Source organism: Schistocerca serialis, chromosome 2, assembly GCF_023864345.2.
Source record: "Schistocerca serialis cubense isolate TAMUIC-IGC-003099 chromosome 2, iqSchSeri2.2, whole genome shotgun sequence".
In the NCBI taxonomy this organism is placed as follows: Eukaryota; Metazoa; Arthropoda; class Insecta; order Orthoptera; family Acrididae; genus Schistocerca; species Schistocerca serialis.
In genome coordinates this window covers 713,077,533-713,103,100 of record NC_064639.1, presented here as the reverse complement: position 1 = coordinate 713,103,100, position 25,568 = coordinate 713,077,533, and the positions used below count along the sequence as shown (strand labels likewise).

General features: G+C 42.2%; 1 protein-coding gene across 3 annotated transcripts in view; it reads left to right on the top strand.

Annotated features, from left to right (window-relative positions):
* LOC126457895 (ATP-dependent DNA helicase PIF1) overlaps positions 1–25,568 on the top strand; it is a 100,842-nt gene that overhangs the window by 15,972 nt on the left and 59,302 nt on the right. For all 3 annotated transcript variants that reach the window (XM_050094567.1, XM_050094566.1, XM_050094565.1), the window contains exons 2-4: positions 14,385–14,479; positions 18,500–19,047; positions 19,257–19,365. In XM_050094567.1, coding sequence (XP_049950524.1) covers positions 18,523–19,047; positions 19,257–19,365 — 634 coding nt within the window. In that variant the 5' untranslated portion in view covers positions 14,385–14,479; positions 18,500–18,522. The remainder of the gene's footprint in view (positions 1–14,384; positions 14,480–18,499; positions 19,048–19,256; positions 19,366–25,568) is intronic.

Sequence of the window (25,568 nt, the reverse complement as noted above, 5' to 3'; positions counted from 1 at the left end):
CACCTTTTGCTGCTCGGTGGCTTCCTTTGGGGCTCTTTCAGAACTTGGCTGACCGTCTCAATCAACTCAACCTCATCTGCCTTAGCATTGGAACGTCCATGTTCCTTTCAGACTCCATATACACCTGCTCCCATTTGGACCTCTCGTCCTGCACTTGTTCAGCGTGCCCATCGTCTAAAGTGCTCCATTGTCTCTGAAATGTACACTACTGGCCATTAAAATTGCTACACCAAGAAGAAATACAGATGATAAACGGGTATTCATTGGACAAATATATTATACTAGAACTGACATGTGATTACATTTTCACGCAATTTTAGTGCATAGATCCTGGGAAATCATTACCCAGAACAACCATCTCTGGTCGTAATAACGGCGTTGATACGCCTGGGCATTGAGTCAAACAGAGCGTGGATGGCGTGTACAGGTACAGTTGTCCATGTAGCTTAAACACGATAATACAGTTCATCGAGAGTAGTGACTGGCGTATTGTGACGAGCCAGTTGCTTGGCCACCATTGACCAGACATTTTCAGTTGCTGAGAGATCTGGATAATGTGCTGGCCAGGGCAGCAGTCGAACATTTTCTGTACCCAGAAAGGCCCGTACAGGACTTGCAACGTGCGGTCGTGCATTATCCTGCCGAAATGTAAGGTTTCGCAGGGACCGAATGAAGGGTAGAACCACGGGTCGTAACACATCTGAAATGTAACGTCCACTGTTCAAAGTGCAGTCAATGCGAACAAGAGGTGACAGAGATGTGTAACCAATGTCACCCCATACCATCACTCCTGGTGATACACCAGTATGGCGATGATGAATACACACTTCCAATGTGCGTTCACCATGGTGTCGCCAAACACAGGTGCGACCATCATGATGCTGTAAACAGAACCTGGATTCATCCGAAAAAATGACGTTTTGCTATTCGTACACCCAGGTTCGTCGTTCAGTACACCATCGCAGGCGCTCCTGTCTGTGATGCAGCATCAAGGGTAACCGCAGCCACGGTCTTCGAGCTGATAGTCCATGCTGCTGCGAACGTCGTCGAACTGTTCGTGCAGATGGTTGTTGTCTTGCAAACGTCCCCATCTGTTGACTCAGGGATCGAGATGTGGCTACACGATCCGTTACAGCCATGCAGATAAGATGCCTGTCATCTCGACTGCTAGTGATACGAGGCGGTTGGGATCCACCACGGCGTTCCGTATTACCCTCCTGAACCCACCGATTCCATATTCTGCTAACAGTCATTGGATCTTGACCAAGCGAGCAGCAGTGTCGCGATACAATAAGCTGTAATCGTGATAGGCTACAATCTGATCTTTATCAAAGTTGGGAACGTGATGGTACGCATTTATTCTCCTTACACGAGGCATCACAACAACGTTTCACCAGGCAATACTGGTCAACTGCTGTTTGTGTATGAGAACTCGGTTGGAAACTTTCCTCATGTCAGCATGTTGTAGGTATCGCCACTGGCACCAGCCTTGTGTGAATGCTCTGAAAAGCTAATCATTTGCATATCATAGCATCTTCTTCCTGTTGGTTAAATTTGGCATCTGTAGCACATCATCTTCGTGGTGTAGCAATTTTAATGGCCAGTAGTGTACTTGAGTGACCATTTCCCGTGTGCTGTCAGGTTGCTGACTTCTACCCCACAAGTGATGGTGACCAGGTGGAGTACCTTACAAATGTTACATTAACCATATTGCCACAGAATGTTCCATACCTCGCACCTGATATTTATCGCACTGTGTCCCAGTCCATTGGTGGATTGCAGCATGCCATGATGCAATTTGTGTGCAGACACATGGTCACTGCATAAACACTGCACAAACAGTTGTGTGCACAATGTCGTCACATTTTCTAGGATAGCAAAAAAGCTAGCTGGATTTCATTTACTATTTCTTTTAACAGTTCCACTCTGTCTTCCATCATGTGGACCAACCTCTGACAGCTCACTGGGATCAAGGTCTATTCCCCAGTTTCCGGTCTGACTGTCACAGATAATGCCATAGTGGACTCCACTGCTATCTCCAACACCTTAGGCTGCTATTTCATTGTGATTTCATGCTCCACTCAATATCACCCCACCTTCATCTATCGGAAACGAGTGTAGGTGTCTCGGGCGATATCCTTCTCCTCTCAGAATCATGAGTGCTAAAATGCTGTCTTTACTCTGAGAGACCTAGATGTGCTCTCAATTCATCCTGATCTTCAGACCCAGGGCTTGATGATGTTCACATTCAGATGTTGCAAAAGCATTTCCTTGTGGGCAAGCAATTTCTCCTTCATACACATACAATCACAACTGGGCAAATGGCACATTTCCCAGATGCTGACATGAGGCCATAGTCATACCCATACCTAAGCCCCCAGTAAGGACAAACACTGTCCTTCTAACTACCAACCCATTTCTCTCACCAGCTGTGTTTGCAGGGTGATGGCACGTATGATTCATGCCCGGTTGGTATGTCTAGAGTCTCGCAATTTACTGAACACTGCTCAATGTGGATCGTTCTGCAGTTGACCATCTGATCACTTTGTCAACCAGTATCATGAATGGTTTTCTGCAAAAATACCAGACTGTGGCTGTTTTTATTTTTTATTTCTTTGAGAAAGTGTGGCACCTGTTGGAGAACTGGTGTCCTCCGTACTATCCACACATGGGGCTTCGAGGCAGCCTACCCTGTTTCCCTTCAATAATTTTCAAAAGACAAGAGTTTTTGAAATATGTGTGGGCTCTACCTTCTTGGAAATCTTTACCCAGGAAAACGGGGTGCCTCAGGGCTCCATCCTGACTGTCGTCCTCTTTGCTATATCTGTTAAGGCTGTTATGACCTGTCTCCTGCCAGGCATCTCCGGGTCCCTTTTCGTTGATTTTCACGGACTTGTCTCCTAGGGCAGCATCTCCAGTGATGTCTCTGTCGTCTTTACTCATTGAGCATTGATAGTGGCTTTTGTTTTTCCACTGACAAAACTGTTCATATGTATTTCCACTGGAGCAATGGGTTGCTTCCACCGTCTTTACATCTTCGGCCGGCCTGTTGCTCTTCCATTCATTGAAACTACGAAGTTCCTGTGGCTCATGCTTGGTAGACAACTTTCTTGGTCCTCCTCCTATGTGTCCTAAGCCGTGCTTCCGGGAGAGCGGATCATACCACCCTCCTCTGTTTGCACGGATCCCCTGTCTGATCGAAATTAGACTATGGGTATGTTGTTTATGCATGTCCATCCATCTTACGCCATCTAAATACAATCCACCATCGTGGAATCCGTTTGGCCACTGGGACCTTTGCACTAACTCGGTTGGGAGTCTCGATGCATAAGCTGCTGAACTATCACTGTCATGCCAGTGTGATGTTCTCCTCAGCATATACGCATGCCATTGTCTGCCATGCCTGGCCACCCAACCCCCCCCCCCCCCCCCCTTTCCTGTCACAGACAGGAAGGGACACGGAAGAGCAGTTGAACGGAATGGACAATGTCTTGAAAGAAGGATATAAGATGAACACCAGCAAAAGCAAAACGAGTATAATGGAATGTAGTCGAATTAAGTCAGGTGATGCTGCGGGAATTAGATTAGGAAATGAGATGCTTAAAGTAGTAAAGGAGTTTTGCTATTTGGGGAGCAAAATAACTGATGATGGTCGAAGTAGAGAAGATATAAAATGTAGACTGGCAATGGCAAGGAAAGCGTTTCTGAAGAAGAGAAATTTGTTAACATTGAGTATAGATTTAAGTGTCAGGAAGGCGTTTCTGAAAGTATTTGTATGGAGTGTAGCCATGTATGGAAGTGAAACATGGACGATAAATAGATTGGACAAGAAGAGAATAGAAGCTTTCGAAAGGTGGTGCTACAGAAGGATGCTGAAGATTAGATGGGTAGATCACATAACTAATGAGGAGGTATTGAATAGAATTGGAGAGAAGAGAAATTTTTTGGCACAACTTGACTAGAAGAAGGGATCAGTTGGTAGGGCATATTTTGAGGCATCAAGGGGTCACCAGTTTAGTATTGGAGGGCAGCGTTGAGGGTAAAAATTGTAGAGGGAGACCAAGAGATGAATACACTAAGCAGATGCAGAAGAATGTAGGCTGCAGTAGGTACTGGGAGATGATGAAACTTGCACAGGATAGAGTAGCTTGGAGAGCTGCATCAAACCAGTCTCAGGACTGAAGACCACAACAACAAACATAGAATGTCTTGTCTACACTCAGCCAAATGTGTAACCAGTGGTAGGGATGCACACAAGGGTGATTTGAATCTTCAGGTTTTGGCGGCGCATAGACTGTTCTATTAAGTTTCGGGTGTGCAGCCGCAAGAAATCTCCTTCTTCTAATATTTCGGCTGTATAACGTTCAGCCATCTTCAATCAGTGGTTTCAATCTTGATAAATCATGGAATCCGGCACTTGCCATAGTAAATTCACAAAGACGACATCACAGTGCAGCTCACAATGATATATCGATATGCCAACACAGATCAACTGCGGAGTCATAGATACAACTCGCGCATTATGCACGTCTCTGCCGCCGACCAACGTCTCTGGCGCATTTGCATCTGTGGCCGCATGCGCAGTCGTGTGGTACAACAGTATAAAGGGACGAAGCGAGGACTGGAGTGGCAGTCTTGCGGCTCACTCTGTAGATGGCTGAACGTTATACAGCCAAAATACTAGAAGAAGGAGATTTCTTGTGGCTACACAACCGAAACTTAATGGAACAAGGGTGGTTGTCTGCCTCCTTCTCCCTGTTGTATCGACTGCAATGGTGGCCATTTCACCACCTCTTGGGATTGTCCCATGTGTATTGATGAGCGGGCTGTCCAAGAGACTTGGGTAAAGGAAAAAGTGTCTTACCCAGTTGGTTGCAAGTTATTGGCTAGTCGCAAACCCTTCATTCTCCCGTGTGGCACCTGTAGTCCTGTTCTTGTTACCTCCTCACTTCATGAAGGACATGGCCATGTGGACATGCAACCAACAATTCAGCTTTGAGGTTGTGAAATTGCCCAGTGGCGAGGTAGCATTGCTGTCCCCCATCCAGCTGTGCAACAAGCCATCCAGCTCTCACACCAAGGGGCGTAGCCATCAGCTACACAATCGGTAGGCCAGAAAGGACAGAAAGAGTATTCTCTTGAAGACTTCCTACATCCCTCCAGCCAACCAATACCCTAATCTTCCTCTAACCATAAAGGCTTGAAGAAATCCACCAAAGGCAAACGGTCTTCTCCTTTGCCGATTCGAAGATCCTCTTCGCCATGAGATACCTTAGCCCGGTCGGCCTCTGTGTCACCGGTGCGCACCACCAACAGTTTTTCTGTGTCGGACTCCACAGACCAACAGCACAAGTAAGCCAATGCTTCTGTGGACCCCATGGAGCAGGATCCTCCTGACTTTTTCCCTCTGCACCATTTATGTCCCTCCGTCATTCAGTGTCACGAGGGCAGACTTCCTTCAGCTTATTGGGCAGCTACCTCCCCCATTTTTGCTACTTGGCGACTTTAATGTGCATCATACCCATCGGGGTTCCGCCAGGACCTGTCACAAAGGTGGCCTCTTCACTGATCATCTTAACCACCTTAACCTCTTCTGCCGTAACACTGGAGCATCCACTTTCCTTTCTGACTCTTCACACATCTATTCCCATTTGGACCTATACTTCTGCACTGCCCAGCTTGCTTATCATGAGTGGTCTGTTTTTTTCTGACACCTACTTGAGCGACCATTTTGAGTGTACTATCCGTTTGCTGACTCCTACCCCACCTGCCTGCACACCCAAGTGCCAGCTCACTAAGGCTAACGGGCAGCTTTATTCCTCACTGGTAGCTCTATTCCTCACTGGCAACCTTCGAAGAACAAGATTTCCTCAGTTGTAATGATGAGGTGGAATATCTCACAAAAGTTATCCTTAGCTGCAGAACGTTCCATTCCTTGCACTTCCTCTTTACCACGCTGAGTCCCAGATTCTTGGTGGACTGAGACACGCAATTCATGCACGGAGATGTGCTCTATGCATTCTTAACAGTCATCCTACAGTGGCAAACTGCTTTCATTATAAACAGTTGCATGCACAGTGTCTTTGCATTATTTTGTATAGCAAAAAAACTAGCTGGATTTCATTAATTAGTTCTTTTAACAGTTCCACTCCCTCTTCCGTCATGTGGGTCAACCTCCGACGGCTCTCTGGGATGAAGATCCATTGACCAATTTCAGGCCTGACAGTAGTAGACAATATCATAGTGGACCCATTGTTATCTGAAACACGTTGGGCTGCCATTTTTTTGGAGATTCAGAGCTCTTCCCACTATCATCCTGCCTTCCTCCATTGGAAGAGAGTTGAGGAGGCTTGGACAATACCTTTCTCTTCTCAGAACAGTGAGTGCTGCAATGCCACCTTTAGTATGAGGGAGCTAGATCACGCTCTCACTTTATCCCGATCCTCTGCCCCAGCCCCAGACGATTTTCACATACAGATGTTGCAGCACCTTTTTCTTGCAGGCAAGCCCTTTCTTCTACATACGCACAATCGCATCTGGGCAGAGGGCACATTTCCCAGGCACTGGCGTGTGAAGTCACTGTCATACCTGTACCTAAGCCAGGTGAGGACAAACACCTTCATTCTAGCTACTGCCCCATTTCTCTCACCAGCTGCATTTTCAAGGTGATGGAACACGAGTCATGCCCGGTTGGTATGGTGACTGGAGCCTCGCAATTTACTAACCACTGCCAGGCATCTCCGACACTCTTTTCGTTGACTCTTTTGCAATATGTTGGAGTTCTCCGCGGACCTGTCTCACTGAGCAGCGCCTTCAGCAATGTCTTGATCGTCTTTACTCCTGGAGCATTGACAATGGCTTTTGTTTTTCCACAGACAAAACAGTCTGGATGAATTTCTGCCGTCGCGATTTGTTTCCCACACTGTCTTTACATCTTGGTCCTGTTGCCCTTCCGCTCATTGAAACTATGAAATCCCTGGGGCTCATGCTCGACTGGAAACACTCTTGGTCCACCCACATGTGTTTATGTGGCAGCCTACTGTACGCGGTTCCTCAGTGTTGTACGTGTCCTTAATCATACTTCCTGGGGTACCGATCGAACCACTCTCCTCCATTTGTACCAGTCCCTTGTCCATTCAAAACTTGATTATTGGTGCTTTCTTTATGCGTCTTCACATCCATCCCTCTTACACTGTCTCAACACTATCCACCATTGTGGTATCCATTTGGCCACCTTTTACAGTAGCCCGGTTGAGAGTATGTATGCTGAAGCTGTGGAACTACCACTGTCTTGCCGCTGTGACTTTCTCCTTGGCAGGTATGCATGCCATTTGTCTGCCATGTGTGGCCACCCATCCTATGCCGCCTTCTTCCATGATTCCCTTGATCGTCAGTATGGGGCGTGTCCCTCGTCTCTGTTACCTCATGGAGTCCGCTTCCGGCACTTGTTGTGGCGGCTTAACTCAGCACTACCTGCAGCTTTCCTGGTGGGTGTGAACCCTTCACTGTCTTGGCCTTCATTTGCTTCCTAAGGACACTACTCCAGCCTCGCCTTCAGTTTCACGACCTTTGCGATAGTACCTTTATATACACTGATAGCTCTCGGACTGACGGCCACTAATGGCTCTCGGACTGACGGCGGGGTCGGTTGTGTCTTTAGATATCAGCTTCCAGCACAGTGCTCAGTATTTACAGCCAAGCTCTTCACCCTGTATCAAGCCATGGAGTACATCTGGCGATACAGACTTTTCAATTGTGTCCTCTGCTCAGACTCACTCAGTGCCCTTCAAAGTCTGTGTGCTGCACACCGCCCATCCCTTAGTGCTGCAGGTCCAGGAAAGCTGTCACTTGCTCTCTCTTGGTGGAGCCACTGTGATGTTTATGTGGGTTCCTGGTCGTGTCTGTCTAGCAGGAAATGAGGCTGCTGCCAAGGCTGCATTCCTCATATCTCAGCCCACTAGTTCCTACATTCCCTCCGACGATCTCTGTGTTGCCGTCTGTCAGGAGGTGGTGTCCTTTTGGCATCACCAATAGTCCTCCCTTCACAGGAATAAGCTTCGGCTTATTAAGCCTCTCACAGAGGAACTGTTTACATTGCTGCTTGGGTCTGCCATCTGAGTTATTGGCCATTTTAGCAAATGATGCGTGGGCTTACGACCACGTTTTACTTTTTATCCGCCAAAGCAATATGGCGAAGGCCATGTAATTTTTAGTTTTCGGACCTTCATTTCTGTATGGTGTCTTTTTTGGCCCTTTCTCCACATTCCTGTTTTTAGCTGTCCTCACTTATGTCAGTTGGGACTGACTTATAGTTGTTTAATTCCTTTCTGTCTCCGTGTTCTATAGTTTTTGCTTGGGTGCATATGACCCCAGTTGGTTTTTTGCGCCCCAAAGCAAAGCAAAACAAAACAAAACCGAACCAAATTTGTCACCCTGCCTACTCCCTGTTCTTTGATGACTTCTCTGACCACCAGTATGGAGGACATCCCTCTTCTTTGCTGCCTTCTGGTACCTGCCACTTTCCTGATGGGTGTGAACCCATTACCACCTTGGCTTCATACAGCAGCTTGGCCAACTTCCTCTTGGCCCTCTTACTGCAAGGAGATCATTTTAGCTAGGATGTGTCTTGCACACTGTAATTTTAGCCATTGCCATTTGTTACATGATGATCCCCCACCACTTTCTGCTCGTTGTCATCAACTCTTGACAGTTTGCCATTTCCCGACTGAATGCCCTTTTTAACCTCTTACATCCTAATGTATGTTTGCCATCAGAGTTCTCGGCTGCTTTGGCGAATGACACATGGCCTGTTGACTGTGTTTTACTTTTTGTCCATCATAACAATTGTTGTGATTGTGTGTCCTTACAGACAATACCTCGATTGTGTTGAAACGTCCCTCTCCTGACTCTCCATGCTAAGCATCATCTCCTGGATTCTTTTCCATCAATGTTAGTGAATGACTTGTGGATAGCTGAACCCCTCTCCATTGCCTCCATGCAAGTGATTGTCTCCATGCAAGCGATTTTTATCATCAAATATACATTTTAAACTACTTTTAGGATTAGCAGTTGTTGTTTTGGGTTTCTCCTGCTGCAGGCGAGGTCCGAGTCCCTTGGATGTGTCTCCTTTGCCAGCTTCCTCACTCATCCCTCTTTTACTCTGTTTTAATTGCCTTTGATGCAGTGGTTAGTTTTCCTCTCTGTAATGAATTGAAGGCGGAGCACACTCGTCTGGCATCTGTAGCGGGACTTTGAATTTTGCTGCGCTACAGTCGTTCCCTCGGACATAAATTATACCTTCGCAGCGGTATGAGCACTCGACGGCAGAGAAAATACTAAAATTGTAACACTCTCTCTCTCTCTCTCTCTCTCTCTCTCTCTCTCTCTCTCTCTCTCTCTCTCTCTCTCTCTCTCTTTTTTTTTTTTTTTTTTTTTTTTTTTTTTTTTTTTTTTTTTTTTTTTTCCCCCTATCCGTTTCTTTTTTGTCTATGGAGAGCCGAAGCTGAATTCAGACGTAAAAAACTTATTAGCTGGTCTTGGTCTGATTAAGACGAAAAAACTTATTAATGTGTAGACGTATTGTGGAAGTTGTTATGAAATTCATGGGATGGAAATAGCAAAGTAAATTAATTTGCATTCAGTGTCAAGATGATTTTAATTTGTATAAATTAGTGATTCCTGGACGATTGCAAGATTTTGGAGCAGACTTCTCACGCAGAAATGAAGTAAGAGATTTTTGAAGACCTGGACGCCGCACGAAAGAAGACATGTTAACATGGTAAAGGATGAACTCTTATCTACGCCATTTCCCCCTGTTAGTCACATTTGTTATTCTCTGTTTTCTTTTTCAAATAATTTTTGTAGTGGAAATTGGTTTGACTTATGCTCAGAAACGCCACAAGGACCACCCCAACAATAGCTTTTCCAAATCACGAAGTCCGATAACTTTTCTGTAATACGAAGTCCGATTTGCATTTCATTCTTTCCCTTTTTTCACAGTCATTAACGATTTAAAAAACCCCTTTTTATTCACCATTTCTTCCCACATTTTTGTTCTTTTCTTTTCTTCTCTTTTTATTTTTTAATAACCGCTACACCTCTCCCTTGTTGACCTGATTAATCTCTCACCTTGTTTTGTAATTGATGGTCAAACTAGTGTCCATTATGTATTTAGCCTTTTTACTTTTACCATTATGAATTGCCTAGCTAGAAAGCATTCCTGTCTCCTTAATTCTCTTTGCCTTTAATTGGGTTGGCAGAGGCTAGATGCAACTGTGATTTCTTTGGCTACAGATGCACCCTGTGAAACTCCTCATTTGCTCCGACCTACGTTCTGAACCAATCCATCTATTTTTTCAGATAGAGAGACAATGCAGACAAATAGACTGTGATCTACAGACTACTGTAATATGATTGTATATTAAATATATAATAGACAACTGATCAAGTTTGTCTATAACATTAAGCTGACACCCAAAGTATCACAATAATGTCAATAGATCACAGGAACTGTTTCCTCGATCATAGAGAATGATAAGAAATAAATATAATTAATAGAAACTTTAAAATACATGTACATTATAAATTAAGAAATATAAAAAAAATGCAATGGCCACCCACACGGGTATGCATAGACTTGAGGATTACTGAGGCATGCATGTGTCAGTGTGGACAATGTAGAGTAGTGTGGCAACGCTCAGTCTAAGACAAGTTTTAACTGAAAAAAATCTTGATTGCTTTTATCGTGCATACAAAAAACACGTTTTTCTGGGAGATTTTTGAAACGCACCAGTTCTGTTTTTCGGACTTGCATGACTTGGTTCAAATTTTGTAAGAAGTTAAACAGGTGAATGTAATTAATGGTCATGCTGTTGTTTTCTGAAAGCTTTATTTGATGCCATGATACAGTGGTCTAAAGTTGTACATAAAACACGCGTAAAATCTGGTTCTACACGAATCGCGTGTGCTGAGTCTTTCAGATGATACAGATGATATTAAAAAATATATCCTTATCGTAATTATAAGAAGCATTTGCAAAAATCTTTCATCATTTAGATTTTACATGTGAAAAATCATGCGTTTGCACAAGAAATTGTGTTTTGTAGAAATGTGTTGCATTTTAAGTGTTGTGTCTGGCCGGTGTGGCCAAGCGGTTCTAGGCGCTTCAGTCTGGAGCCGTGTGACCGCTATGGTTGCAGGTTTGAATCGTGCCTCGGGCATGGTTGTGTCTGATGTCCTTAGGTTGGTTAGGTTTAAGTGGTTCTAAGTTCTAGGGGAATAATGACCTCAGATGCTACGTTCCTTAGAGCTCAGAGCCATTTGAACCATTTTTTAAAGTGCTGCACTTGGATATAATTAAAAAAAAAGAACTGGGTAGTACAGTTGATTATCATTTTATTCTTCACACATTAAAGGTTTTGTTCACCAGTGGCTTAAAATCATTGAAAAAGCTTTGGACATGCAAAACAATGCATGCATAAAACCAGGATAATGCGCAGCACTGCACAGAATTATTTGCTGTTTGATGAAGCATTTAAAGCTTTATTGATGACAATGCAGAAAATTAAAGTAACCCAAAAATTTATATAAAAATAAGTGTCAGAAAAAGGTCATCTTATTTCTAACCAGTAGAAAATAATTTACTAAGTCTTGTTAAAGAAACTATTGTGTGTCTTGTTGAAATTTATTTTTGGGCAAAACAAGCTTAAGTTTGCCAATTTTTGTACAGGACTGAACTGAAAAGCTGGCAGTATTTTGTTGTGTAGACATTGTTTCGCAGTTGTTCTGCTTACTTCAGCCAATCACACTCATACTTCATTTGAATTGATTGTTGCAACATTTTGCACCAAAATTGTTCATTTGAGGTTTGCTAGCAATGATTACTTAATTTTCAGTTTTCATTATTGCATACCTGAATTAAAAAATTACAAGAATTTTAAGATAATAGATAATAACAAGATGTATGTTTTCGATATGTTGTTCATTGTGTAAGTTGTTCAGTTAGCAATATAGTAAGCTTTTAAGTAAGTTCATCTATGTAATATGGTCGTTTCATATGTGTACATACATCTTTCTAAGAGACTGTCTCCACTCCTCCCGATCTGACTATGTTAGCGTAGACCATATGTGGTTTGAATTAAGAGAAATAGTGTAGACAGCAATCGAGAGGTGTATATCAAATAAATTAGTAAGAGATGGCCCTGATCCCCCATGGTATACAAAACAGGTTAGAACACTGTTGCAGAAGCAACAAAGGAAGCAAACCAAATTGAAGAGAATGCACAATGCCCAAGATTCGCCAAGTTTCACCAAAGCTCGAAATTTAGTGTGAACTTCAATGCAAGATGTTTGTAATAGCTTCCATAATGAAACTCTGTCTCAAAATCTGGCAGAAAATCCAAAGAGATTCTGGTTATATATAAAGTACATGGTTATATATAAAGTACACGCTCAATACTTTCACTGCTTGATAATAATGGTGATATCACTGATGACAGTGCCACTAAAACAGAGTTACTAAACACAGTTTTCCAAAAACCCTTCACCAGAGAAGATGTATATACTTCAGAATTTGAATCTAGAACAACCGCCAACATGAGTAACTTAAAAGTAGATTCCTTGGTGTATAATAAAGGCAAGGCCTTTGGTGCAGGTTGTATGCTGGTCATATTCTTTTCAGAGTTTGCCGATTCAGTAGCTCCATACTTAGCAATCGTATGCAATCACTTGCTTATTGAAAGAACTGTACCTTTAGGTCTTTAGACTGGAAAATTGCAAAAGTCAAAGCAACACCCAAGAAAGGACATGAGAGTGATTAGAGTGAGAGACCCATATCAGTAATACTGATTTTCCGTATGGTTTTGGAACATATACTTTGTTCGAACATAATGAATTACCTTGAAGAAAGTGATTTATTTGCAAACAGTCAGCGTGGAGTCGGAAAATATCATTCTTGTGAAACAAAACTAGCACTTTATCATCACTTAGCAATGAGTGCAACCAACCTGTACGTCAAATTGATTCCATATTTTTAGATTTCCAGAAGGCTTTTGACACTGTTCCTCACAAGCTGCTTCTAATCAACTTTTGTGCCTGTAGAGCATTGCCTCAGTTGTGTGACTGGATTTGTGAGTTTCTGTTAGAAAGGTCACAACTTGTAGGAACTGACGGAAAGTCGAGAAAAGCAGAAGTAATATCTGGCATTACCCAAGGAAATGTTATAGGCCCTCTGCTGCTCCTGATCTACATAAATGATTTAGGAGACAACCTGAGCAGCCCTCTTGGATTGTTTGCAGATGATGCTGTCATTTACCATCTTGTAAAGTAATTAGTGATTAAAACAAATTGCAGAATGATTTAGACAAGATATCTGTATGGTGCAAAAAATGGCAGTTGAGTCTAAACAAAAAAAAAAGTGTGAAGTAATCCACATAGTACTGAAATACGTCTGGTATGAAAATGAACACAACCTACACCCAGCTTAGAGACAGAAATGATGACACTTTCTGCAGTACCTGACCATCATTTTGCAGGACAGTGCTCAAGAATGTACAGTGCAAGATGGTACTGATTCGTCTGACTGATGGGGCTGCTAATTGCTATACCACCTACTGCACTCCCCTGACTTAAGCCCTCGTGAGTTCAACTCAATTTCTAAGCTGAAGGAAACACTTCGCATTCGCTTCAGAATTGCTACAAATTCGTTGGGCAATAGACCGCACCGCTCGAACTGTCAACACAACTGGCACTGCTCTAAGAGTATCCTGTGACTTCCACATTGCTGGCAATGGGTTATACACTACGCTGGTGACTACTTTGAAGGTCCATAAAACTTTGAAACAAGTATCTATTTTGTAAGAGCTGTAAATAAATTGTTGCCACTATTAAAGTTCCAACCCCTGTATTATATTACATGACACGGGTACTAATACTAAAAAGTGAAAAGTAAGTGTGTGTTGAGATGTTTTTATTTAAAAGTCTTTGAAGCTGAAGCTGCCAGACAGATCAAAAAGCTAGTTCCCTTGTTTGACATCCCTAATTCTGCCTAGGACATAGTCACCTTTTTGTGTTAAGATATAAGAGTTTTCATTCTCGTAATGATATATATAATGTAAAACATTGTATGTTATCAAGTGTTGAATATTTATGACCTTTTGACAGTTTCCAAATAACTGATTTAAAATTCATGGCAATGAATTGAATTAAACCATTGTTCGACAGAGATACTAATAACCTCACTGTTTACTCCCTTAATATGCAACCAACCAATTATTGTAGTGTTGTTAGTCAGAGTGACACATGATGGATCTGCAAATCTAAAACTTGTAGTAGAAGTCAGTTTTCAATTCATCAAGGGGTAAAGTTTGGAATCTTTTCTTTTCCAGTGTGTTACAGCAATATACTATACATGACAGACTGGTGAAGAGCTGTTTCTTGGCAAGAGAGCAGTGCTGAATTTCTTTTACCAACCATTTTAACAGTAAGTATAATTTTACATTTTTTGTATTTCAATGTATTGCTTTTAGTGTATATTTAAAGTGCTAGGCAGAAATGTACTACATTTGATAGCAGTTTTGTCAGGGGGGGGGGGGGGGGGGGGAATTAGATGGGAAGTGAGATTGTTGAAATAGTATACTGTTACTACAATGAAGATAATTTGCAATCATTGAATGTATAACAGAGACTCAAATCTGTTTCATAACTTTACCTTGAGGGATGAGTTGCTGTTATGTACACATTGTATTTTACACTGTTGTCATAAAATAATACTAACAAGTGGCCTTAAAGGGCAAGTGGTATGCAAGGGGTGTTAATAGTGTGCAGAAATAAAAATGCAATTCAAAGATAGGGGATGACTGAAGAGCAGGGGCATGTTAACCATAAACGGTGTAGAATACAAAGAGTGTGGGGAGAGAACATGTAAGACTAGGTGGATCTGAGTTCAAATTATACTCTAGCATCTATTTTAGTATTTGTGTGTTCTTAAATTTATTTGGCGGGGGGGGGGGGGGGGGGGGTCGGGTCCCATGGTTCCTTGGTTCCTTGGTTCCTCCACCCAAGCCAAAACTTCAATACCAAAATCAGAGTGGAAGCTATAGACGTTACCAGTAGGCAGGACAGACAGAAGAGCCAGCAACTTCAGTATGTTGAAGCAATTGGTTTAGGTAAGATTAATATTGAGTTACTTACTAAAAAGTGCAATATGTAGTGCACAAAATGCAGTATTGCAGAGTGAAAACTTCAAAATGCCCATATTGTGGAAGCTAGTGCAGGATGAGGAATAAAAGTCCTAGTCTTCTTTTTATGTCCTCCTTGATCTGTCCGTCATGGGTTATTTTGTACCTAGGTAGCAAAATTCCTTAATTTCATCTACTATGTGATAAATAATTATGATGTTAATTTTGTTGTTCTCATTTTTTCTACCCCTCATTACTTCAGTCTTTCTTCGGTTTACTCTCAATCTTGAGTCTGTACTCCATAGACTGCTCATTTCATTCAACACATACTGTACTTATTCTTAACTTTCACTTAGGATAGTGATGCCATCAGCAAATCTTATCAATATCCTTTCACCCTGAATTTTAACTTCTCTTGAACCTATTTTATTTCTGTCATTGCTTCTTCGATGTGTAGATTAAACAGTAGGGGTGAAAGATAACACTCCTGCCTTACATCCTTTTTAATCAGAGCACTTCATTATTTGTCTTCCATTCCTATTGTTCCCTCTTGACCCTTGTACATTTTGTATATTTACTCCCTCCCTCCCTCCCTATACCTTACCCCTATTTTACTCAGAATTTCAAACATGTTGCGCCATTTGACATTGTTGAACGCTTTTTCTAGTCCGACAAATCAAACATCGAATTTCTTTTCCTAAAGCCAAACTGATCGTCATCTAACATACCCTCAGTTTTCTTTTCCATTCTTTTGTATATTGTTCTTGTCAGCAACATGAGCTGTTAAGCTGATGTGCGATAATTCTCAGACTTGTCAGTTCTTCCAGTCTAGAGAATAGTGGATGACATTTTTCCAAAAGTCTGATGATATATTGCCAGTTACATAACTTCTGCACACCAACATGAATAGTTGTTTTATTGCCACTCCTCCCAATGATTTTAGTAATTCTGATGAAATGTTATCTATCCCTTCTGCTGTGTTTAATCTTACGTCTTCCAAAGCTCTTTTAAATTCAGATTCTTCTCTCTTCCCTACTGACTCCTGTTTCTTCTTCTATCACGTCTCCATACAAGTCTTCCTCCTCAGAGGCCTTCAGTGTACTCTTACCACTTACCTGCTTTCCCCTCTGCATTTAACCAAGGAATTCTCATTGCACTCTTAATGTTATCACCTGTGCTTTTAATTTCACTGGAGTTTGTTTTGACTTTTCTATATGCTGAGCCAATCGTTCTGATAACCATACATTTTGTTTATTTCTTCCCATTTTTCCTGCAGCCATTTCACCTTAGCTTCCTTGCGTTTCCTCTTTATTTCATTTCTAAATTAAGCGTATTTCTGTACTCTTGAATTTCCCTGAAAAATTTTGTACTCCCTTCTTTCATCGATCAATTGACGTAGCCCTTCTGTTACCCATGGTTTCTTCACAATTACCTTTATTGTGCCTGTGTTTTCCTTTGCAATTTCTGTGATTGCCCTTTTTAGAGATGTCCATTCCTCTTCAACTGAACTGCCTACTGAGCTATTCGTTATCACACTATCTATAGCCTCAGAGAACTTTAAGTGTATCTCTTAATTCCTTAGTACTTCTGTATCCCAACTAGTCCCTTAAACTTCAGCCCTCTCTTTATCGCAGTTAAATTGTGATCGGAGTCTATATTTGTTTCCTTGGTGTGTCTTACAAACCTATATTTGATTTTGGAATCTCTGTCTGGCCTTGATGTAATCTGACTCAAATCTTCCTGTAACTCCTGCCCTTTCCCAAGTATACCTTTAACCAACTTACTTTGCAGTAATATATGAAGTTTCTGTACTCGTTGTTCAGTTCCCTTGAAAACAACTGTGACTGACAATGGAATAATGCATGTGATTTCAATAAATCCCATTTATCGATCACTGTAATTTTTTGCTCTTTCATTGTCAGTTAAATCTTTAAATTCTTTCATCGCATAGATGAATTGGGAATTCTCATCCCTCTCTTCAGTCATTCCCATTCATCTTAAAGGATTGTGATGCCAAGATTGCTAGACTGCCCCTTTTTGTGCATACAGCCACTGGACTTGTGAACATCCTTCATACTATGAACAAACACTGAAGGATAAGCTGTGCTGACATCACAGTCCTGCTGAACTCAGTTGTGCTGACTGAAAAATGCCACACTGCAATGCTAAATGAAATTCGCACTATTCTGGATATTTTAGAAGAGGACTAAGCAAATCTGAGTGAGAAGCCAGGCCTTGGCCCCGGGTGAGTCACACACACTGCACGCATGAAGTTCGGTATGCAGTGGCCGGCGCTGCATTGTAATATTTTATACTGCTGTCGATGATACTTTGTACTCATCTGGCCAGAAATCCCTGTTGTCTTTATATTTCACTTCACTGACACCCACTATATTTATATTGAGCCTTAGAATTTCCTTTTCACATTTTCTAGTTTTCCTACCATATTCAAACTTCTGACATTCTATGCCCTGACTCATAGAACATTATCCTTTTCCTTTCATTGATTATTCAATGGCAGTCCCCTCCCAAAGCTCCAAATGGACGACTAGTCCAGAATGTTTTGCCCGTGCAGAGATCATGACACTTCCTCAATTACAGGCCACATGTCCTATGGCTACACGTTTTGTATTTATTGCAGTGGTTTCTATTTTATTCTGCATCGTAATGCCATTGTCATTGCTGATTCTTCAGCTTTCAGGGGCGATTTACCACCCCAAGGGCAAGGATGTGCCCTGAACCTCTGTCCCCTCCTCTGCCCTGTTTGACAAAGGCTGTTGGTAGAATGGGAGTGACTTCTTATTCCAGAAGTCTTTGGCCACCATTGCTGATAACTTTTATTCAAAATTTAAGTGGTGGTGGGCTTCGAACCTGGGACAGAAGACATTTTGTTTATTAATCAAAAATGCAACTCTTAGACCACCAGTCAGTCCAAGACTGGCCTACCAGAACTAAAATTATAGCTCTCATGCAAAATTTTGTGTGCTATGTTTATATCTTGTACAAAGTTGCCTCTTGGGACCAAGTGAGGTGGTGTGGTGGTAAGTATCTGGACTCGTATTTGGGAGGACAGTGATTCAAATCCATACTTACGCAATGACATTGTATATCTGCCAAATATTTTTGCCTTTCTTTCTCCAATTCATCTTCACTATCAAATGAAAATGCCTAGTTCCAAAGAAGTGGATCTTTCTGCGTCTGTTGTAAAAATGTTTATTTAGTCTTGTTTCTGTTACTGGTGAGTATAGCACTTTATATAAGTTAAGATCAGATTTCAAATTTTTAATCATTCTGTTGTTTTTCTACTAAGAAGTTATGTACAGTTGTTCCAGATTTACAAAGCAACATGACAAATGCCGCGGAGTGCCCTACACTGTCTTGTTCAGTTACGCTGGAATGGCTGAATTCACAGAATTGTGTTGTGAGAAAATCTGCTCTTAAGAATGTCATTTTAAGGCTCATCAGAAATGAGTTCAGGGAAATATTTCTTGAAATCCTGACAGAAAAAGGAACTTCTGTTAACAACAGGTTCCAATTGAAAGGGATAACAGTTCACAAAAAATTTATGGCAGAAGGGAAAGCATCGATAAATTTTCAACTTCAAAAATTAATTTTATTGATTTCAAATGCACCACCGGTAAACCTTCTGACGTTCCTGAAGACCGTATTTATAAAATTAAGTGCAGATACTGCTTCTACCAAGGTTCCCATTAAATCTAGGTTACTGTCTGCAAAAGATAAAATAATTCAAGAAATAAGTCCAGTTACTCTGCAAGAGGTAAATAAAGCAAAGGCAAAAGTAAGCTTACCGAATACTGTAACTACACCACCAACTGGGAAGAAGAGGCCATTGCAAACAATGCAAGTAATGGTTAGTATCATTTGAAGAGAAATGCATTATTGCTGAATATATTTCTAATATACAGTCACACTGTAAGGATTATAAAATGTCTAGGAAGTAAGACACATGGTTAAAATGTGCTGTAAAACATGTTAAGACGATATTACACAAACTGCACCAGAGATATTGTTTTTGCTAGTAGTACTCTGTTTTATTTTATTTTTTTTATTTTTTTTTAGGGCACCAAGAAAATTCGGATAGCCTCAGGTTTAGACCCCTGTCCTTTAACAGATGAGCAAAAGCATGTGTTAGAAGCAGCTCTTAAGGGCCAAAACATATTTTTTACAGGTCAGTTTTCAGGAACAGGCAGTGCATGAAACCCAGTTATGCCACCGTTTATAATACAATTTTGGATGTGTTATTACCATAACTTTTATTTATGGAAGTACCGTTCAGGGTTATAGCTGCAGAATTTATGCTGTTGGCTATTCTTCAACATGTAATGTAGTAATGCTTAAGCTGGTTTTTGGGGTTGGTTCAGTCCCTGGTTGTGGAAGCACCTTCCATTGTCAGTATTCAGTTGGCAAGGGATGTGGCAGCGTAAAGTTATGTGATCACCAGACTTTTTGACTATGCTGTGGGTTAAATACTAAATCCATCTGGTGCAATGGGAATAAGTGAAACTTAGAACTGATCTGTTTGAGATGGGTGCTAGGCTTGGTCATTCTATTAATTGCTGTTCAAGAAGAGAGTGTTATGTGCCATTACTGGGTTTTGCCCGCTCTTTCTTTCATTCTGTACATTCTTTACAACACAAACATGGTACCAGACTGCTGATGTATTTGTAGGTTATTTATACAATACACACATGTTTGACGCAGTAGAAAAGGATGGAGAAAGACAGCAACATACTGATTACAACAGGAATATAATAGAGGGAAACATTCCACGTGGGAAAAATATGAAATGTCTGCTTGTGCGTGCGTGCGTGCGTGCGTGCGTGTGTGCGTGTGTGTGTGCGTGCGTGCGCGCGCGCGCGCGCGAGTGTATACCTGTCCTTTTTTCCCCCTAAGGTGTAAGTCTTTCAGCTCCCGGGATTGGAATGACTCCGTACCCTTTCCCTTAAAACCCACATCCTTTCGTCTTTCCCTCACCTTCCCTCTTTCCTGATGAAGCAACCGTTGGTTGTGAAAATTTGAATTTTGTGTGTATGTTAGTGTTTGTGTGTCTATCAACCTGCCAGCGCTTTCGTTTGGTAAGTCACATCATCTTTTTATATATATAAAAACAAAGATGATGTGACTTACCAAATGAAAGTACTGGCAGGTCGACAGACACACAAACAAACACAAACATACACACAAAATTCAAGCTTTCGCAACAAACTGTTGCCTCATCAGGAAAGAGGGAAGGAGAGGGAAAGACGAAAGGATGTGGGTTTTAAGGGAGAGGGTAAGGAGTCATTCCAATCCCGGGAGCGGAAAGACTTACCTTAGGGGGGAAAAAAGACGGGTACGCACGCGCGCGCGCGCGCGCGCGCGCCACACACACACACACACACACACACACACACACACACACACATCCATCCGCACATACAGACACAAGCAGACATTTGTAAAGGCAAAGAGTTTGGGCAGAGAATTCTTCCCTAATCTGATGAGACAGATGACCTCACTGTTTGGTCTCTTCCCCCCAAATCAACCCAACCCACCTTCCTTGGGTTAATGTATGACTGTTTGTTAGAAGCTTGGCTTGTAAATGTCTCAGGGTCGAGCCGTACACAGTCTGCTTTCAATCCTGATACGGTAGTGATCTGTCAGTCCACTACACTCCTGATCCTGTGGTCAAATGGTCTGAGAACAGACATGTAATGTGAGTTAAAGATTATTAAACATAAAAGATCATGCAAATCACAGTAGTAATGTATGCTACACTCGAGATTTATACAGGGTGAGTCAATGGACATCTTCATAAGTTGGAAGATTAAAGGGGAAATTGAAATGTGATGATTGAAACATAGGTTTGATGTGGAGCCGCAACTTTTGGAGTGAATGTCATTCATGGCCGCCATCTTGAAATCCGCCATTTTGGATTCAATTCATTTTTTTTAAATGGGAAGGGGGTGTATGACACATCAGATAACACTCGCTTGAGCTCTGGAATTGAGTGGTGTAATTTGTTTTTGTCTATCTTGTACAATTAGACGTTATTAATGTTCAAAGTTGGGAAATTACCTTCATACCGACTGCTACAACACATGTTCTATGTGTTGTTGTCCATCCCGTGCAATGAACAACTGTAGTCGCCGCAACCACTCTGACTGCACACGGAGGAGAGTGTCTCCAGCAATTTGGTCACAGGCATGTTGTATGCGTTTCTCCAGGTGTCTCAAATCACGGATGCTCTTAGCATACACTATCTTCTTAAGATGTCCCCATAGATAAAAATCAAGGGGCGTTAAGTCAGGAGATCTGGGCGGCCACTCCACAGGACCTCAGCGACCAATCCACTTCCCCGGCAGTTGTTTCTCCAACCATTCAGACACCAATGCCATAGTGTGGAGGGGCTCCATTGTGCTGAAAATAAGATGGGAAAATGTTGTGGGAGGGAACACAAGGTCCTGCAGCAGCGTCAGATACTGTGGTGCAGTTAAGGTGTTGTAAATGAAAAATGGCCCAATGATGCGGGTGTTCCATATGCCACACCACACTATCACCTTTGCTGGACTATGTTCTCGAATTTGGGCAACCTAGTTCAGATTTGCGTCACGCCAGTATCAACAATTATGTCGATTAACCTCCTTGTTCAAAGTGAAATACGCCTATTCGCTGAACAGTATGCACTTGGCAAACGAAGGATCCAGTTCGTGTTGTTCAGTAGCCCACAGGCAGAACTTCAACCGGCGATCAGGGTCATCCTGAGTCGATATTGCACCTGCAACTTGTAAGGATGCCACTTATTGGTGTGCAATATCTGGTCAATGGAGGTTTGGCTTATTCCATATGCTGGGGCCACACGACGGGTACTTCGTTTAGAAATTTTCACAAGCAATGCAACAACCGCAGTTGCAGTTTCCTCATTGGTGGCAGTCCTTGGTCGCCCACTACGTGCCCTATCATGAACAGAGCCCATCTCCTGGAATTTGGTGATCACATGAGCCACCGTGTTGTGCGATACCGGTTCTCTGTCTGGGTGCCGTCAGTTGTAGTCAGCTGCTATTGTTCGATAGCAGCGTTCCCCTGATAAAATGATGATTTCAAATTTCTATTCATGTGTCAGACCCATTTTAGATCACCTGGAACAAAGAGAGACATGAGTCGGTATCAAGGTAACTTTGAAAATTAATAACTTATAAACTGTACAAGTTAGACAAAAATAAATTACACCAGTCAATTCCAGAGCTCAAGTGAGTGTTGTTTGATGTGTAATACACCCCCCTTCCCATAAAAAAAAAAATGAATTGAATCCAAAATGGCGGATTTCAAGATGGCAGCCATGAACGACATTAACTCCAGAAGTTGCGACCCTAAGTCAAACCTATGTTCCCATCATCACATTTCAATTTTCCCTTTAATCTTCCAACTTATGAAGGTGTCCAAGGACTTTTGACTCTCCCTGTATTGTAAATAACTGGTTTATTCAGCAAGATACAGCTTTTTACTGAATAGTGGTCATTAACAAAATGAAATATGAGTTCATCTAGTAATAATTCCCGTTTGTGACTTAACTAGCAGCACACAAGTAATGGTAGACTCAATTAATACTTTCAATTATTAAATATGTTTTTACACCAGTTTGTTTTTGTCTATCTTGTACAATTAGACGTTATTAATGTTCAAAGTTGGGAAATTACCTTCATACCGACTGCTACAACACATGTTCTATGTGTTGTTGTCCATCCCGTGCAATGAACAACTGTAGTCGCCGCAACCACTCTGACTGCACACGGAGGAGAGTGTCTCCAGCAATTTGGTCACAGGCATGTTGTATGCGTTTCTCCAGGTGTCTCAAATCACGGATGCTCTTAGCATACACTATCTTCTTAAGATGTCCCCATAGATAAAAATCAAGGGGCGTTAAGTCAGGAGATCTGGGCGGCCACTCCACAGGACCTCAGCGACCAATCCACTTCCCCGGCAGTTGTTTCTCCAACCATTCAGACACCAATGCCATAGTGTGGAGGGGCTCCATTGTGCTGAAAATAAGATGGGAAAATGTTGTGGGAGGGAACACAAGGTCCTGCAGCAGCGTCAGATACTGTGGTGCAGTTAAGGTGTTGTAAATGAAAAATGGCCCAATGATGCGGGTGTTCCATATGCCACACCACACTATCACCTTTGCTGGACTATGTTCTCGAATTTGGGCAACCTAGTTCAGATTTGCGTCACGCCAGTATCAACAATTATGTCGATTAACCTCCTTGTTCAAAGTGAAATACGCCTATTCGCTGAACAGTATGCACTTGGCAAACGAAGGATCCAGTTCGTGTTGTTCAGTAGCCCACAGGCAGAACTTCAACCGGCGATCAGGGTCATCCTGAGTCGATATTGCACCTGCAACTTGTAAGGATGCCACTTATTGGTGTGCAATATCTGGTCAATGGAGGTTTGGCTTATTCCATATGCTGGGGCCACACGACGGGTACTTCGTTTAGAACTTTTCACAAGCAATGCAACAACCGCAGTTGCAGTTTCCTCATTGGTGGCAGTCCTTGGTCGCCCACTACGTGCCCTATCATGAACAGAGCCCATCTCCTGGAATTTGGTGATCACATGAGCCACCGTGTTGTGCGATACCGGTTCTCTGTCTGGGTGCCGTCAGTTGTAGTCAGCTGCTATTGTTCGATAGCAGCGTTCCCCTGATAAAATGATGATTTCAAATTTCTATTCATGTGTCAGACCCATTTTAGATCACCTGGAACAAAGAGAGACGTGAGTCGGTATCAAGGTAACTTTGAAAATTAATAACTTATAAACTGTACAAGTTAGACAAAAATAAATTACACCAGTCAATTCCAGAGCTCAAGTGAGTGTTGTTTGATGTGTAATACACCCCCCTTCCCATAAAAAAAAAATGAATTGAATCCAAAATGGCGGATTTCAAGATGGCAGCCATGAACGACATTAACTCCAGAAGTTGCGACCCTAAGTCAAACCTATGTTCCCATCATCACATTTCAATTTTCCCTTTAATCTTCCAACTTATGAAGGTGTCCAAGGACTTTTGACTCTCCCTGTATTGTAAATAACTGGTTTATTCAGCAAGATACAGCTTTTTACTGAATAGTGGTCATTAACAAAATGAAATATGAGTTCATCTAGTAATAATTCCCGTTTGTGACTTAACTAGCAGCACACAAGTAATGGTAGACTCAATTAATACTTTCAATTATTAAATATGTTTTTACACCAGTTCTTGTAACCCCATTCTCTGATGTCCACTCGATAGCTGAATGGTCAGCGTGACAGACTGCCGTCCTAAGGGGCCCGGGTTTGATTCCCGGCTGGGTCAGGGATTTTCTCCGCTCAGGGACTGGGTGTTGTGTTGTCTTCATCATCATTTCATCCCCATCTGGTGTGCAGGTCGCCCAATGTGGGGTCAAATGTAATAAGACCTGCACCAAGGCAGCTGGACCTGTCCTGTAAGGGGCCTCCCAGCCACTGACACCATACGCTCATTTCCATTCTCAGATGTATTAACCAAAGTCCACGTATGATGAAATACAGTCCCATGCTCCAGCAGGTGAAGTCGCTGAAGCAAGTCTCTGTTCAGAATATGTTGCTTGACTGCAGTCCTGATCACAAAAAGACAAGTCTTCTACGGTTGTAACTGAACATCCACTCACATTATAAAAAATAATAAAAAGAATCATCCCCCCCCCCCCCCCTCTCTCTCTCTCTCTCTCTCTCTCTCTCTCTCTCTCTCTCTCTCTCTCTCTCTCTCTGTAGTGGTGGCAGAAGAGCCAACACCGTGTTACTAGAGGAGGCCGAAAAGCACATGTTGGTGTGAGGAGGAAAGAACTATACTGACGTGAGGTCTGGAACATAAGGAATTAGAATTCAGAAAGCGGACGTAGCTAGTTTCATACTTAACTTTAATCCATTTATGATAAAGTCGCTCATGACTGTACATGATTCACAATATCAATATCAATAGTAACTGAATATGGCACCTTGCTAGGTCGTAGCAAATGACGTAGCTGAAGGCTATGCTACACTCGTCTATACAAATGAGAGCGTCTGTAGTCAGTGAACCATCGCTAGCAAAGTCAGCTGTACAACTGGGGCGAGTGCTAGGGAGTCTCTCTAGATTAGACCTGCCGTGTGGCGGCGCTCGGTCTGCAATCGCTGATAGTGGCGACATGCAGGTCCGACATATACTAACGGACCTCGGCCGATTTAAAGGCTACCACCTAGCAAGTGTGGTGTCTGGCAGTAACACCCCCCCCCCCCCCCTCTCTCTCTCTCTCTCTCTCTCTCTCTCTCTCTCTCTCTCTCTCTCTCTTTCTTTCAAGGCTGAAATGGAATTTTTGTGCTTGCATTTCAGTA